We start from the raw sequence: 17469 nt of genomic DNA on the forward strand, positions 1-17469 counted from the left end.
CTAGCACTTTCGAAACAATGTGCAACACCAATGTTTAAAGACTAAAATGAACCTTCTCCAATAATGCTCATACTCTCCACCTAAATTATTCAGTAATGGAACTTCCAACAGAAATGGCAGGGCCCCTGCAGTGGTGGGGAAAACAAACGAAGCTATACTTTGCTGGCCCCTGCCGTCCCATACTGGTAGTACCACCTGCACCAAGGAGGCCTTCCTGATGGGCAGATGAAAACCCACACTGCTCAGGGGAGGGCTGAGCGGTGGGATGCTGATACTGTCAGATGCAGGGCTCTGATCCTTCCCAGCAGTCCTAGGGGTTAACACAGGTCTCAATTCCAGGTCAAGGACACTGAAGTCAAGATCCAAACACCAAAGAGAAGCAGGAATGCAGAATCGAGGTCAGGTTACCAGCCCAGGATCAGGAACACTTAAATCAGCGGTTCTCAACCTGGGGGTCGAACGACCCTTTCACAGGGGTCGCCTATGTGATTAATCACTATACTTTAATTATGTTCAATTTGTAACAATGAAATTGGGGGTCACCACAACATGAGGAACTGTATTAAAGGGTCACGGCATTAGGAAGGTTGAGAACCACTGACTTAAATCAAAGCAACAGGAGAGATGGAAGAGTAGAGAAAACACACTGAGTGTTGAAGAAATAAGAAAAATTAGATCACCAAGAAACAGAACACATCTGAACCCTTAAATACAAGGTCACATCACAAATTCAATCCAGCCTACGCAGTCTGGTCTAATTTCAAACAGCCAATCTGACTTTCTGATAAACCCAGGTTACTTCACAAGTAAAAGACTAAAAGGTCCTCATAATGATCAGTGGTGACAGCCTTAACATAACTTCCTAGCCCTACCTACCTGTCCAATATTAGTTCCAATCTCCAAGGAGATCACAGGTTTATTTCAGCATTAACCCTCCAAATAACAATCCCATTGCCTTCCGTTTTTAGTCTCAGCAATTTCATTCCCTTATGTTCCCTCTCATTTTCATTCTTTTCTACTCTCCTCTGTTTCTTCTCTCATAGCCTACAAATAGGAACAGGGCATGCATGCCTTCAGGAAATCAACCTGGACATGAGTCTGTTAGGAAACATTAGGAAAGCTGGTAGTCCACACAAGCAGGATTTACACTGCAGGCAGGGCCAGGTGGGGGCTCCCTGTCAAGGCCCAAAGATCATGCCTCCCTGTCAGCAATGTGTGTGTCATTCTACTCAAGTCCAGCCCACAGGCCTGAACCACAGCACTTCAGCTACTCTCTCCAACTGTTCACTCCTGTGTCCTGATTCTGATCACCCGTGGACCTAACTCTCCTGGGTGTCTCTAATCCTGGCTCAGAGAGCTAATCCCGAGTGCTTCCTCTGATGTCTGCTCTGAATGCTGGGCTTTTTCTATGATTAACCCTGCCAGAGAGCTAGCCAGGCACCTGCTTTACCGTCATAGGACAGTGATGAACATGTCGAATGTCTTCATTCAGTGGCTACCCCACTATCATGCAAAATGGGCATAAAATGCTATCTGCAGAGGATGCTGATCAAAGTCTGGAATACCCAGCCAGTTGAAGTTTGTCCTTCCTGAGCTCTAGAAGACCCTCTGGTGACAAGGGCTCTGCCCACGGCTGCCCTGTGACGCTGTCATTCAGGCAGACGTAAACCAGGCCTGTCACCACCATGTGGAAAAAAAAGAAGGCCGTTTCCTCAGATGTGTGCAGTTAAAACTAAAGGGTTAATATTTTCCAATTCTTCGTCCTAACACAGTACGACAATAGCAGCTTGGGGAGACTGTCCTCAGGTCAAAGGTCAAAACATTATTTTAAGTAAAACTTTTACAATGTTATCTTATTGAATCTGATTTATTTTGTCTGAACTGATTTTTAGATTAAGTCTTGGAGGTAATTATTTCTGGTAATTAAGACGTCATTTTTTCAAACATTTCTTATATTTGGCAAAATAACTTGGGGAAGGGCTCCCTCCCTCAAAATTAAAAATGAGAGATAATAATTATTTAACTATCAGGTTAATATCACAGTTCATCTTTGTATAGATACTGCAAGTAAATCTTAAGGATGATTTCCAGTATAAGCTTAATATCTAACAAAGTAATCCTTCTAAAGTCCCAAAGTGCACATTAAAACACTGGTACAGGGCTACTTCAAGTGTATGTCTCATTTCACCCGCTGCAATGGAAACTCACAGCACTGTGGACCATAGTCTCACAGTTCATTTTTGTATCTCTACAGTCCCACTTTCAGAGCTAAATACAGTGGGTGCTCAGTAACTCACTTTCTACATGTACAAGGTCAAATCGAACTCCTTACTCATACATTGCTTCTATGTATTTGTACTTGTTAATCTGGCTTGTGTGCCTAAGGAATGAGGGAACAAACTGTCTTAGGTGTGATGAGAGGTTAAGCTTTTTCAAAGAGACCAACAATATATGTATTTATATATTGTATTATATAATAATAGATGGCATATATCAGTCATCAAGTACACCTTATCAACACATTGGTTAATATGTATATTACCACCCTCCTCATGCTAAGCTATCACACATGCTCAAGAATTCAGGGTATCAAACAGTGGTCATAAATGTGACCATTACCAGTCTGTAGGTCCCAAGACTGCCTTAAAAGTATTTCTTAAAAGTTGGGTTGTTTTTTAATATATATATTTACTGATTTTTAGAGAGAGAGGAAGGGAGAGGGAGAGAGAAACACTGATGTGAGAGAGATACATCAATGGGCTGCCTCCTGCATGCTCTCACCAGGGATTGAGCCCACAGTCCGGGCATGTGTCCTGACCAGGAATCAAACCAGCAACCTTTTGGTGCATGGGATGATACCCAACCAATTGAGCCACTCCGGCCAGGGCAAGAGTTGGGATTTTTAAATTTTATCTTTATTGTTCAAAGTATTACATATGTCCCCTTTCCTCCCCCCTTTAATCTTCCCCTACGCACCCCCTTTGCCTACAGCACTACGGTCTGTGTCCATGGGTTATGGATATATGCATAATAGCATCCCAACAGAGGCTCACAAAATAAGGTCAAATTACAAATGGCGACAATTTCCTATTCTCACTTTTAAATTCCTTCAAAACTTGAGTCAGCATTATATAGTTCCGAAGGTTATCAAATTAAGAAAAATGTTTTTAATGTCAAAATGAAGTACCTTCTTTATTTACCTTTAAGACCGATTAACTGTGACTAAGCCAGTCCAGATTACTAAAACAGATCCCAATGTGAATTAGCACAGGGGAATACACACAGCACACACTGAAAACAGCAGGACATGATTACTTAAAAGTGCTTTCTCTAGTGTTGGGGAGGGGGGGCCGGGGGAGAGGGGTTAGAACTTAGTTACAGAGGGCAGATTTCCCTTAAGGCCCAGCTAAGCAAAAGCGGATGTTATGAACAGACAACGTGGGGCAATGCAATACTCATGCAGAAGAGTCTAAATAAAATGACTTTCCTTCCACTTCTCTGCAGTGGCACAAAATCAAAAGAGAAACAATTCATTCTAAGAAAAACAACATTTTATTTCAACAGATAATCCAGAGCAAAAGTCTTAGCATCTTCATCTTTAGAGGTTTATAGGTTATATGCAAAATTTCATACATGTCTGCGCCTTTCTGAGAAAAAGTCTATAGATCTCATCACATGGGAAAATATGACCAAGATAAGAACCCACAGAGAGAAATCAGTTTTCCATCATTAATTTCTCACTAGTTTTAATGACCCAGCAAGGAGAAATGCTCAAAAATGAAGGAGGCTAAAATAGTAACATTTTGCTCACAATAAACTTCAACACAGGCAGCCTTTTATATTAATGTAATATAAATCCACTCCCCAAAATCAAGCAAGAAACTGAGGCTCCCCTCTCATCAAACTACTTTGATAAACTCTCAAAATAGGGAATTAACAGGAAGACAGCTTAGTCTGCAAACCCATTCTCAAGTCTTACAAACTCGAACATTATTTATCACTCTAAGAATTTCAAATTCAATGACAATATATCCATATCTTATTTTTTTTACTTTTCTTTAAATTGCCCTCCACCCCAACTGTCAATTTTCCTAAAATATCTTACACAGAGCAAATATTCATTAAACATCGGAACAAACAAGTGAACAAATTACAATTATATGGGCCAACTAAGAGTGGGATGGAAACCATCAGTTCATTACAGGTGCCAACATAAGCCTGCCAGGTACAATCTATGGGCCAATCTCCATTTCTGGCCACGCTTTGATTTTTTCTTTTAAATGAACATATTAAGTGGCATGACACTCACAATAAGGACAGAATGTGACAGCATTATCACAAGGTATACATTTAATACATCTTCCAAACCAGGGAACAGGGCAGTACTGGGTGGAGATGAAATAAACAAACAGAAGCCGAGCCGGTCAGGACCGAGTAAGGTTGAGGTTAGTGGCAACAGCATGTGCGTGGTTTCCAGGAAACCTTCAGTAAGACTGCTGTTAGCCCTAGCCCCGCACCTTGCCCAACCCAGTGCGCTGCCTCTTCTTCCAGCTCCCCGCCTGGCTCAGTGCAGCACTGCCCTGCTCCCAGGGGTGCAGCCGCCCGGCCTGAACTCACCTGGGCCGTGGAAGGGCCTAAAGTTTAAAACATGTTAATGCATCATGCCAAAAGTGCAGTGAACATGCATACTTCATACACTCATGGTTTCAGAGAGAGAGAAAATGTGCCACCATAAGACAACTTCTGTACGAAACACCCTCAAAGAATTCGAAGAAACAATTTTATGGACACCCACATTTACCACAAAGAACAGAATAGTAGTATTACTACATCGAGAAACTGCACCTCACAGATTAAAGTTCCAAAAATAATTATGTGCTTCACCTACTTTAACTGCCATTATTTGTCCACTTGGTTTGTGGACCATTTTGTTGACAGAACCATACGCTCCTCGTCCGATTTCTCCCAGGTCTTTCAAGTCCTCTGCGGTGAAATCCCAGTGCTGTTCGGGGGAGATCTTCAGTTTTCCTGACGATTCAATGCTGTGTGTTCTCAGTCTCTCTCTGTTAAAATATTGAAAAGCAATTTCCACATTTTAAATATGATTTGACTTATTTATTTTAGCTAGCAGCAATTAATGTGTGGGGAATTTGTTTTCTCATAATTTACTAAAACAGTCTGACCTCCAGATTTTGGGAGTTTTGTGTTTGTATTATCTTGGTTTTTTACACACTGAATTAAGAAAGGCTGAAATTTAGGTAATCCATAAACACAGATTTAATGGGATTTATAAAACTAATTTCCATTTATTGAAGAAACTAATTCTGCACACCAGTTTTTATTTCCAAATATAGATCTTTTCCAAACTTTGCAAACTGTATTATCAAATGTGGAATCCCAAGAGCTATAAGCCCCATTTCCAAAAAGTTCTCATCCTACCTCACCCAATATTATTTATTCCAGGTTCACAATCCTGGTGCAGCTATTCACAAACTCTGCTGCACATTCGAATCATTTGGGGAGAATTTTTTAGACCCTACAGTAATTAAATCAGAAAACCTAGGGACAAGAGGCAGGAAACCATATTTTTAAAGATCCCCAGGTGATTCTGGCAGAGTTTAGGAACTAGCACCTCAGTGTACTGCCATGTTCATGATAATGCCATGCTCAGGGAGGGGGATAGTTAAATGAGTATTCCGCTGGCTCTAAGATGAAACTGCCATGTGCAATTCAAATTTGAAACTTTGAGCCTTTGTTCATTAGATAATGCAATGGAGTGAACATAAATAATTCATAGACAAGAGCGCTTACTCATTACAGATTTTCATTAAATAAAAACTTCACCTCCAAAATTCCAACCTAGAGAACATATTAACTTCTAATCATGCTTCGTAAAGAAAAAAAAAATCCAATTAAAACTAAAAAATCAATCTCATTTCTCACTCCCTCTGTCTGTATGTGTGTCTCTCTCTCTTTTATCACATACACATACACTGCAATGTGCAGGAATAAACTGCATCAACTAGAGTGAAACATACATAAAAGAAAAACATTCTACTAAGTATCATCTGCATTTTTTTAATTTCATATTAAATGATCAGAATCTCTTTTTAAATCTCATCTGGAGATACAAACAAAAGTTTATATGCTTGGGGTTTTTTTATTTTTCTTCTTCCAACATTTATGAACATTTCTCAGATTTTTTTGGTTTTTGTAGCTATTTTTAAGGTTCTCAAATATTTAGAATTTTTAAAGTGCTCCAGAATAACCAGGTACACTGATATTAATAATAACCAAGATTTGGTGAAAAGGTAAAACCTTCCAGTTATAAAATAAACAAGTTCTGGGGATGTAATGTACAGCATGGTGACTATAGTTAATAGAGTATTATATATCTGAGAGTCGCTAAGAGTATAGATCTTTAAAGTTCTAATCATACACAAATTTGTAACTGTAGTTGGTGATGGATGTTAACCAGACTTACTGTGGTGATCATTTCACAATATACACAAATATTTAATCATTAAATCATGTACCTGAAATGAATATAATGCCAATTATACCACAATAAAAATAAATAAAACCTCTTCAAGGTGAAAACATAACAATAGCCAAGATTCAAGATTATTGTTCAAAGATTAGTACACTGTCAAAGTAACAACTTAGTGAACTAGCATACCAAAAGCCAGATTCTCAAATCACAATACTAACATGTCATAACACCAGCCTTCATTCATCCAGTTTCCAAATACTTTCACCGGTGTACCTCAGACTCTAGAGTCTAGAATCACAGGAGCCCGGAAATCAGTGGCCTAAGTGACCAGTCAGGAACAGCCGTGAAGCCTGAACGAAGTTTTTAAGATGGAAATCAGATCCAGGCAAGTACATCAAGCCCAGAGACTAATTTCCTCAGTAATCTTTTCCATGAAGTATACAAATTAAGCCAGGAAACATTCTAGCATCAAAAAGTTCCATGTATAGTGATTACTGTTCTATGATCAATGGCAAGTAAACACCATCTGTACGGTACAGTTTAACCACTGGTGAAATATACAGCACCAGCCTACTGCTGAGGGAGCTGAAGAAAGGTAATTAAAATTGTGTGTAAATTGGAAGCGGCATTTTGAAGTATTCACTAATTCAGGGCAATGGCAGAGAGGCTCTACAGTGGTCCCTAAGCTCTACATTCCTGGTGCTCACATCTCTATGTAAGCTCCTCTCTGAGCACAGATGGGACCTGTAACTTGCTTCTAACCAGTAAAATATGGCAACAGATATCATGCTCATGATCACACTGTGTTATAGAATATTTATTGCTACTATTACTCAGATACAAAATGAATGATATTTCATTACTACATAAAAATCACACAACGGCTATACTATCTCTGCTAATAGTTTAGCTTACTATATATAGGCTGCTATGTGATTTCCAGAAAAAGTCCTTTTTTTTTTTCTTTTGGAAAGTGAACAGATTGATAGCTGAACTATGCAGGTTACCATCTTAGGCTAATGAAAATGTTCAAAAATTGATTAAGGTAACAGATGAACAACTCTGAATAACTAAAAGCTACTGATTGGAGAGTTAAATGGGTGAATTGTGTAGTATAGGAATTACATATGTCAATAAAGCTGCTAAAAGTTAGATAAACAGGAAGATGTGATTACTACACAGAGCTCCATTTTCTCATTTAGACAGGAAAAGAGTCGTGAAAACCACAGAAAACTATGCTCTGGAATGTCACCAGGGCATGTCCGTAGTCTTCAATAATATGGGCTGGCCATCTTTTCAGTGATCCTGAACCAATTTCACAGCTACTGTTTTTTAAGTGTTTCCAACCACAATGGCTCCCAAAGGACTGTGCGTAGAACAGACACAGTGCTCTAGAGACTAGCCCAGAAGCCAACCTGAGCCGTCACCACTGAACTCTAGCAGTGCATCAATGAGGCAACTGTACCAAGTGCCCAAAACCTTAGCTGCAGTTTTTCATCTGAGGAAAATTTGTCCAACAAGATTTAAGTGTTACTTCTACTAGACAGTATCAGGATTTCCTAATCATTTCATTATTAATTTCTTACCTGAAAATTCAATGATTCCATAAACCTAGAACAGTGATGGCGAACCTATGACACATGTGTCAGAGGTGACACACGAACTCATTTTTTTGGTTGATTTTTCTTTGATAAATGGCATTTAAATATATAAAATAAATATCAAAAATATAAGTCTTTGTTTTACTATGGTTGCAAATACCAAATTATTTCTAAGTGGGGAGGAGGGCAGGCATTGGTCCCAGTTCAGTCATCATGAGGACTAGGCATTGCTATGCGCATTTAGTGGCTAGAAGCTAATGATGCTAAATGTTTTAAACTTTATCCTATTTTATTTCCTTATGTATATTCTAGATAGCTGCCAATAAAAATATATAACATTAAAGTCTAACTGTAGTTGGATTTTAATCCTTCTGTGAAACTATTTAAGCTTAAGCGTACATGACAACCTGGTGGCACTTAATGCACACAATCCTTTGTTAGAGAAAACTTGCACCCCCAGGCTTCCCGACTTCCCAGCTTGGTGCTCAGGACATACATAGTTACAGACAAGAGAATCTGATTAGAAAGCAAACAGACCACCCAGTCTTGTCCTCCAGGAAGCTGCCTGAAAGTCCTGGCCTGGACTCAGTGTTACTGCTCTGCATCCACATATACTGAAATCAAGAAACACCCAGTCCTCAGCAAATCCCTGATCTACAGTCCCAATCACTTTTTTAAAAGTATATTACACTAGTTTGTACTGCTTATACCCTAAGTTGAATCCACTTCTAACCATTCTTGCTTAATTATTCTAATGATTATCTCCATAAATCTAAATCAGAGGTTTCATTTTAAGGTGCACAGGTGAGGATATAGGCATTAGGCTAGGATCCCTCAAATTACATAATGAAGAGGTTCTCCCTGCAGCTCCAGCACCCACAATGGAATCCTATGTCTACTATTTGACTCTTTGCCATGGGCATATATCACTTCTTAAACATTTCCAAATATACCAACATGCTAAATGAAACTTCCAAGGGATGGAAGGATAGATATCTACTACGGTTACTATGGCTTACACATGAGCTCACATACGAAGAACACAGCACAGACCCTTCCTGCATGGGCCTGTGTATTCATTCCCATAGTGACACAAAGGTTCTCCCCAGCGTCAAGTCTCAGACTCATAGCTTCACACACCACTGTACACATTCCACATTGCCACTCCTCCATTCATTTAGGAAATCTACTAATTTTGAATCATTCACCATTTGTCAAAACTTACCACTGTCATAATCTAGTCATGAGTCCAACCCCTCAAAACTCTGAATCTTATTTTGGTGCCAATTATCTTTCATTCAAATTCCAAATTGCTATTTTGGGCAAGTGGGAGTTGAGGTGATACTGATGAAAACAGGAAGTGTTAGACACTACTCCTCATCACTTTCCTGTGAATATTTTAGTGTTGTTTTTCCTGTGATATTCTAGTACTATTGCCACCCTGTTGCCTATATTTGCATCATAGAGGCTGTCTTCTATGATTTTCAACTATGCCTATATCATCCTGTCCTTGGAAAGTAAATTGAATACCCTCCCTAGCAGGTCAACAAACCTATTGCTGAGAATACATTCTTCATAGGTTTCCAAAGGAAACTTGCCAGTAGCTAGCTATTCTTAACATAGAATGTGGTCTAAAAAGCCAAAACCAAGTCTTCAAAACCATATGCAGTAGGCCCTCCTCCCCAAAAGATAGATCATCTGGGACCTCAGAAGGGTCTCAAGAAAAGATCATTGCAGATTGGGGCAGGATCTAAATACAATGACAAATCCTATATAATAAAACCCTAATATGCAAATCAACTGAAGAGCAGAACGACAGGTCGCTATGATGCGCACTGACCACCAGGGGGCAGACGCTCAATGCAGGAGCTGCCCCCTGGTAGTCAGTGCACTCCCACAGCGGGAGCGCTACTCAGCCAGAAGCCAGGCTCACAGCTGGTGAGCGCAGTGGCAGTGGCGGTGGCGGTGGCGGAAGCCTCTCCCACCTCCACAGCAGTGCTAAGGACCCCCTCAGGGGTCCCAGACTGCGAGAGGATACAGGCCAGGCTGAGGGACTCCCCGGCCCCCAGTGCACAAATGTTGTGCGCCAGGCCTCTAATACCCTTATAAGTGACAGAGCTGGAGAAGACAGAACACATAGAAAGATACAAGAAAAAGGCCAAAAGAGGTTGGAGGCAGCAACTGGAATTCTGCTACCACAGCCTATCAGGAGCTACCAGAGCTGAAAGAAGAAAGGGTAGGGTCCTCTAGAGCCTTCAGAAGAAGCAAGGCCCTGCCAACACCCCGATTTCGGATTTCTGGCCCCCAGAACTACAAGAGAATAAATCTCTGTTTAAGCCATCAAATCTATAATTTGTTGACAGCCCCAGGAATCAAATACAACATCCAAACCAAGAGTCACCAAAATTTTTCTGTAATGGGACAGATAGTAAATATTTTAGGCTTTGCCAGTCATACAGTCTTTGTTGCAACTATGTAACAAATGGGTGTGACTATGTTTCAATAAAACTTCATTTACAAGAACTAGCAGCTGGTCCTAGCCGGTTTGCCTCAGTGGATAGAGCATTGGCCTACAGATCAAAGAGTCCCGGGTTCAATTCCGGTCAAGGGCACGTACCTTGGTTGCAGGCTCCTCCCTGCCCCAGGCCCTGGTCTGGGCTCATGCAGGAGGCAAGCAATCAATGTGTTTCTCTCACATTGATGTTTCTCTGTCTTTCCCTCTCTCCTCTACTCTTCCTAGAATCAGTGGAAAAATATCCTCGAGCGAGGATTAACAATAAAGAGAGAGAGAGAAAAGAATTAGCAGCTGCTACATTTGGTTCCTGAGTTATAGTTTGCTGATCACATGATCTAAATAACTGTCATCTAAATTATATATCTTTTAAATGATCTAAATTACACCTACTCATTTTTCACCTTTTCTCTTTCAAATTTATAATCAGCTCTGAAAGATAAGAAACTTCACTTATCCACCCAAACCCAGTATCTCCAGAATTTAAACTCAAGATACATTTCAAGCTTTTTCTTAAAAATCCCCCACAAATCAACAGGGAATGAAATTAAGGGTCTGATATCCCTCCCCTGATTCTATCACATTATGATATATGTATAGCATAATATACATATAATTATGTAATTAAGTCAGCAGCCAACCTCCTTAATACCTCCCCTATCTTTGTCTTCTTCCTAGGCATGAAAACTTGATTCCTGAAACTTTCCAATACCTACTGATTTTCCTTTAATATATATTCTAGAGCCACCATCCATAAGAATCTTTATTTAATCAATCTGAAGTGCATTTTCTCCTCCTGTTTCATTATCACATTCTCCTACTTCATTTATCTTGATCTTGATTTCCTAGAAATGCTTCCCAATTTCTTCCCTTTTTTCCCCCTAAGCATCCTTGATTTTATCGAGCCAACATATACTGAAATGCCTGAAGCTCTTACTCTTTTCACCATATGTATATATAACTAGCAAGGCTCTTTAGACAGGAAAATAAAGGGAACACATACCCTGAACACCACTGCAACTATTCTTCTGTGTCCATACTGTTATGATGTCTAGATGAATACTGCTTTATGCATCCTTCTGCAATGCAGCTCTATTAATTCCGGAAATTTCCACAGCAATCTCAGTCTGTCAGTTGCCATGGAAACTGCCTGCTTCCTGGCATTACTAACAAAATGAGTATCTCTGCTAAGATCTAAGGTAAAGCAAAAGGAAGAAAACTGGAAAAAAGTTGTCTAAAAAAATCGCTCAGACACTCCAAATATAAATTTTCAAATTTTGATGTCCATATTCAGTGAACAGAATAATTTGCATTAACCATACATATCTGCAGTATTTTGAAGCAGTACAGATTTATGGAATAGAAAGCATTTTTACCACTGAGGAAAAGGGTATATTAGAGAGAATAGGGTAAACATTGGTGTTTGCATGTCGCTGCTATAGACGGCACATTCAGTAAGAGCTGACGGAGGGTCAGCTGTACTCAGAACTTACCTTTACAATAAATAGTATTTCTAGGATGTGTTTCTTACAAAACAAAGTCAAGAAAGCTGCCCAAACCAACAAGTAACAAGTTTTCTTAAGATCTTTCCCTGTTTGAAGCCCAATCTCAACTGGTAGCTAAAACTCCTTCCCACAAGTACATAAGTCAGAATAGTTAAAGTGCGTCCCAGGAGTCATCCTGTCCTTAGACACAGTTGACCACCACCCCGTCCACCTGCCCTTTGAAACAGTGCTTGGTTTCTATGACATCAGACCCTACTAACTTGCTTCCTACCCTCTCAAGTGTCTTTCCCATCTCTGCCTGTTGTTCCTCTTCTATCCACCTCTAAATATTATATTTCCTGGGGACTAGGAAATCCAGGGCTCCAATTCTCATCAAGATACTCTGTCTCCCTAGACAAAAATATCATCTATATGCTGAGGACTCTCAACCTGTAATTCCCGATCTAGACTCTCCTTTGGGTAGCTAAATTCTTGTTTTTCTACACTCCCTCACCCACAGATACCCATACCCAGGGTCCCCATCTCAGTAATGGCAACTGAACCCATCATCTGACCCGGAATTCTGGAAGTCACTAAGAACACTTACCCCTCTTTCACCACCCACATTCAAAATAGTTGCCCTAACCGGTTTGGCTCAGTGGACAGAGCATCGGCCTGCGGACTGAAGGATCCCAGATTCGATTCCGGCCAGGGGCATGTACCTTGGTTGCGGGCACATCCCCAGTAGGAGGTGTCCAGGAGGCAGCTGATCGATGTTTCTCTCTCATTGATGTTTCTAACTCTCTATCCCTCTCCCTTCCTCTCTGTGAAAAATCAATAAAATATATTTAAAAAAACAAAAAACAAAATAGTATCAATGTTTGTTAATGCTACCTTCACAATTTCTTGGAATCTGTCCATTTCCCTCTATCTCCACTGTCATCAACCTTTATCATTCATTGTCGCCCATTATGTTTCAGCTACATGACCACAACCTTACTAGGACTCCCTAAGTCCATTTTTGCCTCCTTCCAAAACATACTCCACAGCAACCAGAATAATCACTTTAGAATATCGATCAAATCATGTCACTCGTCTCATAACCCTGCAGACCTTCCCTCAGCACTTTAGATGTTATCCCAAGCCTTACCAATAAGGCCATACATTATCTGGCCCATGACTACCTCTCCACACTTATTTTAAATCCACTTTCCCTTCTCATTCAATCCTTCTCTAATCAAATTGCCATTCGTTCAATTCCATGAAAAGCTGAATCTTTCCCACCTTGACATCTTGCAACTTCAAAGACAAGCTATTCACTGCACTGACACTCTATCAGTCAGTCCCTTCCTCAAATCTACTAAAAACTACACAAGCTCAGAAGTCTTTAATGACTTCAACATCTCCACTCTAAAGCAGGCTCCTCTTCCATTCTCTCAGAGTATCTGGTTCTTTTCCTTAAATAATACATATTCTAGTTATAATCATATATAAAATATAATTTTTAAAAAATATACACGGGTGGGCAAATGTAGGTTTACAGTTGTTTGTATGGAAAATACAATAATTAATAAATAATACAAGAATAAACTGACCCCCATACTCAGAACTGTAAGCCTACTTTTGCCTATCCCTATATATTTTGCTGAATGGCTGTGTCTACCTCTATACTTTAATCTTTATGAAGTAGCAATCACACTTCTTTATTTTAATGTGACACACCCTGTGTCCACCATAGTAACTAGTAGAGCAGAGAACCACCCTTCCTAATGCCGCGACCCTTTAATACAGCTCCTCATGTTGTGGTGACCCCCAACCATAAAATTATTTTCGTTGCTACTTCATAACTGTAATTTCGCTACTGTTATGAATCGTCATGTAAATATCTGATATGCAGGATGTATTTTCATTGTTACAAATTGAACACAATTAAAGCATAGTGATGAATCACAAAAACAATATGTAATTATATATGTGTTTTCCAATGGTCTTAGGCGACCCCTGTGAAAGGGTCGTTCGACCCCCAAAGGGGTCGCGACCCACAGGTTGAGAACCGCTGGAGTAATGGATACTTTCAACAATAAAGATATATTTTTAAAAAAATTAAAAATGCACCATGGTCTTAGCCAGTTTTGCTCAGTGGCTAGAGCATTGGCTCTCAGACTAAAGGGTCCCAGGCTTGATTCTGATCAAGAGCACATGCCTTGGTTGCAGGTTCAATCCCAGGCCCCGATTGGAGTGTATGCAGGAGGCAAAAATATTCTCAGGTGAAAAATATCCTCAGGTGAGGAGTAACAATAACAAAAATTTAAAAATGAGTAATGTGTGCTTCTGGTAAGAGAATTCATTTGGTGCAGAAAGTTATAAAACAGTAAGCTTCATGCTCTTAATATTTCTCTCTGAAGATTAAACCCTCTAAGTGTAATAGGTCCTGGCAGAAAAACTTGTTCAAATATCAAAATATATAATTTGTATAAATCCATGAAAATATTTATATAAAAAGCAGTCGTATTGTACACTGCTTTGTAGCTTGATTTTTTCACTTAGTACATCTTTATTTTTATTTTTTTTAAATATATTTTTATTGATTTCATAGAGGAAGGGAGAGGGAGAGATAGATTGAAACATCAATGATGAGAATCATTGATCTGCCAACTCCTGCACGCCCCCTACTGGGGGTCAAGCCTGCAACCTGGGCATGTGCCCTTGACCAGAATCAAACCCAGGACCCTTCAGTCTGATGCTCTACCCACTGAGCCAAACCAGCTAGGGCTCACTTTGTACATCTTGAGGATACTTCTGAATTAGCACATTACTCTATTCTTTTTCAATTAGTTATATATTTGTTATTACATTGTATAGATGTATTATATATTTATCTAGTTTACTGACAGCCATTAGATCATTTTCATTTTTAAATTGAAAACAGTGTTTTAAAGAGCAACTTTTGGTGAAATGTATTTTTTTTTTTAATTAAAAAATTGTTTAATCCTTCACAGTGCCAGTTTTTGACCCTTCTATCTTAGGAGACTGTGAAAGTGGCTGTGTCTTCTCAACCTTGGCACTATTGGACATTTTAGGGTGGATAATTCTTTTAAGTCTTGTGCATTGTAGGATGCTGAGCAGCATCTCTGGACTCAGCCCACTAGATGGCAGGAGCACCCTCCTCCCCTGGTTTAATAACCAAAACTGTCTCCAGGCACAAATGACCCTTGAGGTGCAAAATTGTCCATGATCCAAGACACTGGTACAGAGAACATTGTAGCTTCACACAGGTGGTTACTATACCTCTCTCCTAACTGAGGAACTGCCGAAGTTCTCAGGAATAAAAGGTGTGTTCCTCCTTATCTTGGGGTTTGAGTGGATGACAAAAAAGGGGAGCTTGGGAAATGGAATAAGGATATCTCAGAGTCAGGGAGTGCATCAAAGCTTTCTGAGCAACTGGTAGCTGTCAGAAACCAAAGCAACCCAACACATTTTCTTTCATGCATTTAGCAAGTTTTTGTTGAATACCTAACCTCTACTACAGTGGTTCTCAACCTTCCTAATGCCGAGACCCTTTAATACAGTTCCTCATGTTGTGGTGATCCCCAACCATAAAATCATTTTCGTTGCTACTTCATAACTGTAATTTTGCTACTGTTATGAATCGTAATGTAAATATCTGATATATAGGATGTATTTTCATTGTTACAAATTGAACACAATTAAAGCATAGTGATTAATCACAAAAACAATATGTAATTATACATGTGTTTTCTGATGGTCTTAGGCGACTCCTGTGAAAGGGTCGTTCGACCCCCAAAGGGGTCGCGACCCACAGGTTGGCGACCCACAGGTTGAGAACCACTGGTTTAAAGGGTAACATGAACTATCTGAATGGAAAAATTATGGACCATTTGGGCTTTCTTTATATTTTTCTGTACCAGAGGGGTGTGGGGGGTGGGGGGTGGTAGGGAGCTAGAAAGACTAGTAAATGTTCTTTTTCAATAAAAGCACAATAGAGATAGCATGTCCTGCCCGGCCAGCATGGCTCAGTGGTTGAGCGTCAACCTATGAACCAGGAGGTCATGGTTCGATTCCTGGTCAGAGCACCTGCCCAGCTTGCTGGCTCGATCCCCAGTTCAGGACATGCAGGAGGTAGCCTATCAATGATTCTCTCTCATCATCAATGTTTCTATCTCTCTCTCCCTCTTCCTTCCTCTCTAAAATCAATAAAAATATATTATTAAAAAAAAAAAAAAACCAGCATGTTCCTACACATTTCCTAGGAGAATCTGACTACTGAGGAGTATACCATAGCTTATGTAACTTGACTGGTGTTCTATATTAACTCTAAAAAGATACTTGATAAACTTTGTAAGTCTGTATACATTTGGGGGGGGCACCCTATATATACCTACTCCCCCCTTCCTGGCACAGAGCTCCCAAAACCCTTGTAAATTCCTAAGTGATAACAGCACTAGGAGCATCTTTTGTTCTAATGAAGTGACTGGGGACTCCTGGATGGGGGCTGATCACCAGAAAGACCAAGACATGATTAGAAACTTGGAATTTTCAGCCCCAGGCCTCCAAAGTGCAGAGAGGCTGAAAATGGAGCTAATAACTGATCGTGCCTATGTGATGAAGCCTCCATAAAACTCCAAAGGGTGTTCAGAGAGCTTTCAGGGCGGGGAACACAGTTGGGTGCTGGTATCCCACCCAACTCCACGGGACAGAAGCTCCTGCTCTGGACTCTCCCAGATCGCACCCTATGATCTCACCCAGATCTCTTCATCTGACTGTTCATCTGTATCCTTTATCATTTCTTTTAATAAACTGGTAAGCGTGTTTCCCTGAGCAATGTGAGCCACTCTAGCAAATTAATAGAACCTGAGGAGGCAGTTGGAACTTATAGCCTGTCGGTCAGAAGTACAGGCTTTTGACCAGCACCTAAAGTGGGGATGGGGTCCGGCCGGCGTGGCTCAGTGACTGAGTATCTATGTATGAATCAGGAGGTCATGGTTGGATTCCCAGTCAGGGCACATGACTGTTGTGGGCTCTATCCCCAGTAGGGGGCATACAGGAGGCAGCCCATCAGTGATTCTCTCCTTCTCCTTTCCCCTCTAAATAAAAATATTTTATATATTAATATGTGTATTTATTTATTTATTTATTTATTTATTTATTTATTTATTTATTTATTTAGCTTGCTGCCTGTTTAGAAATGGTTGGAAACCTCAACAAAAGCAAGGTAAGCAGACATTCCTTTAAAAATCAGAACTTTGCTAGACTATAGGTTAAAGAACAGGGAAATCTTTTAAATGTCTGCCTAAGTCTCTGATTCAAGAACATAGATGAATTAAAACAGCAGTCACCAACCTTTCAGACCTCACTGAC

General features: G+C 40.0%; 1 protein-coding gene across 9 annotated transcripts in view; it reads right to left on the reverse strand.

Moving 5' to 3' along the window:
* Positions 1-17469, reverse strand: part of MAP2K4 (mitogen-activated protein kinase kinase 4) — a 114214-nt gene that overhangs the window by 51559 nt on the left and 45186 nt on the right. For all 9 annotated transcript variants that reach the window (XM_059668595.1, XM_059668587.1, XM_059668593.1 and 6 more), the window contains one exon: positions 4889-5063. In XM_059668595.1, coding sequence (XP_059524578.1) covers positions 4889-5063 — 175 coding nt within the window. The remainder of the gene's footprint in view (positions 1-4888; positions 5064-17469) is intronic.

The sequence above is a fragment of the Myotis daubentonii genome, chromosome 16, assembly GCF_963259705.1.
Source record: "Myotis daubentonii chromosome 16, mMyoDau2.1, whole genome shotgun sequence".
In the NCBI taxonomy this organism is placed as follows: Eukaryota; Metazoa; Chordata; class Mammalia; order Chiroptera; family Vespertilionidae; genus Myotis; species Myotis daubentonii.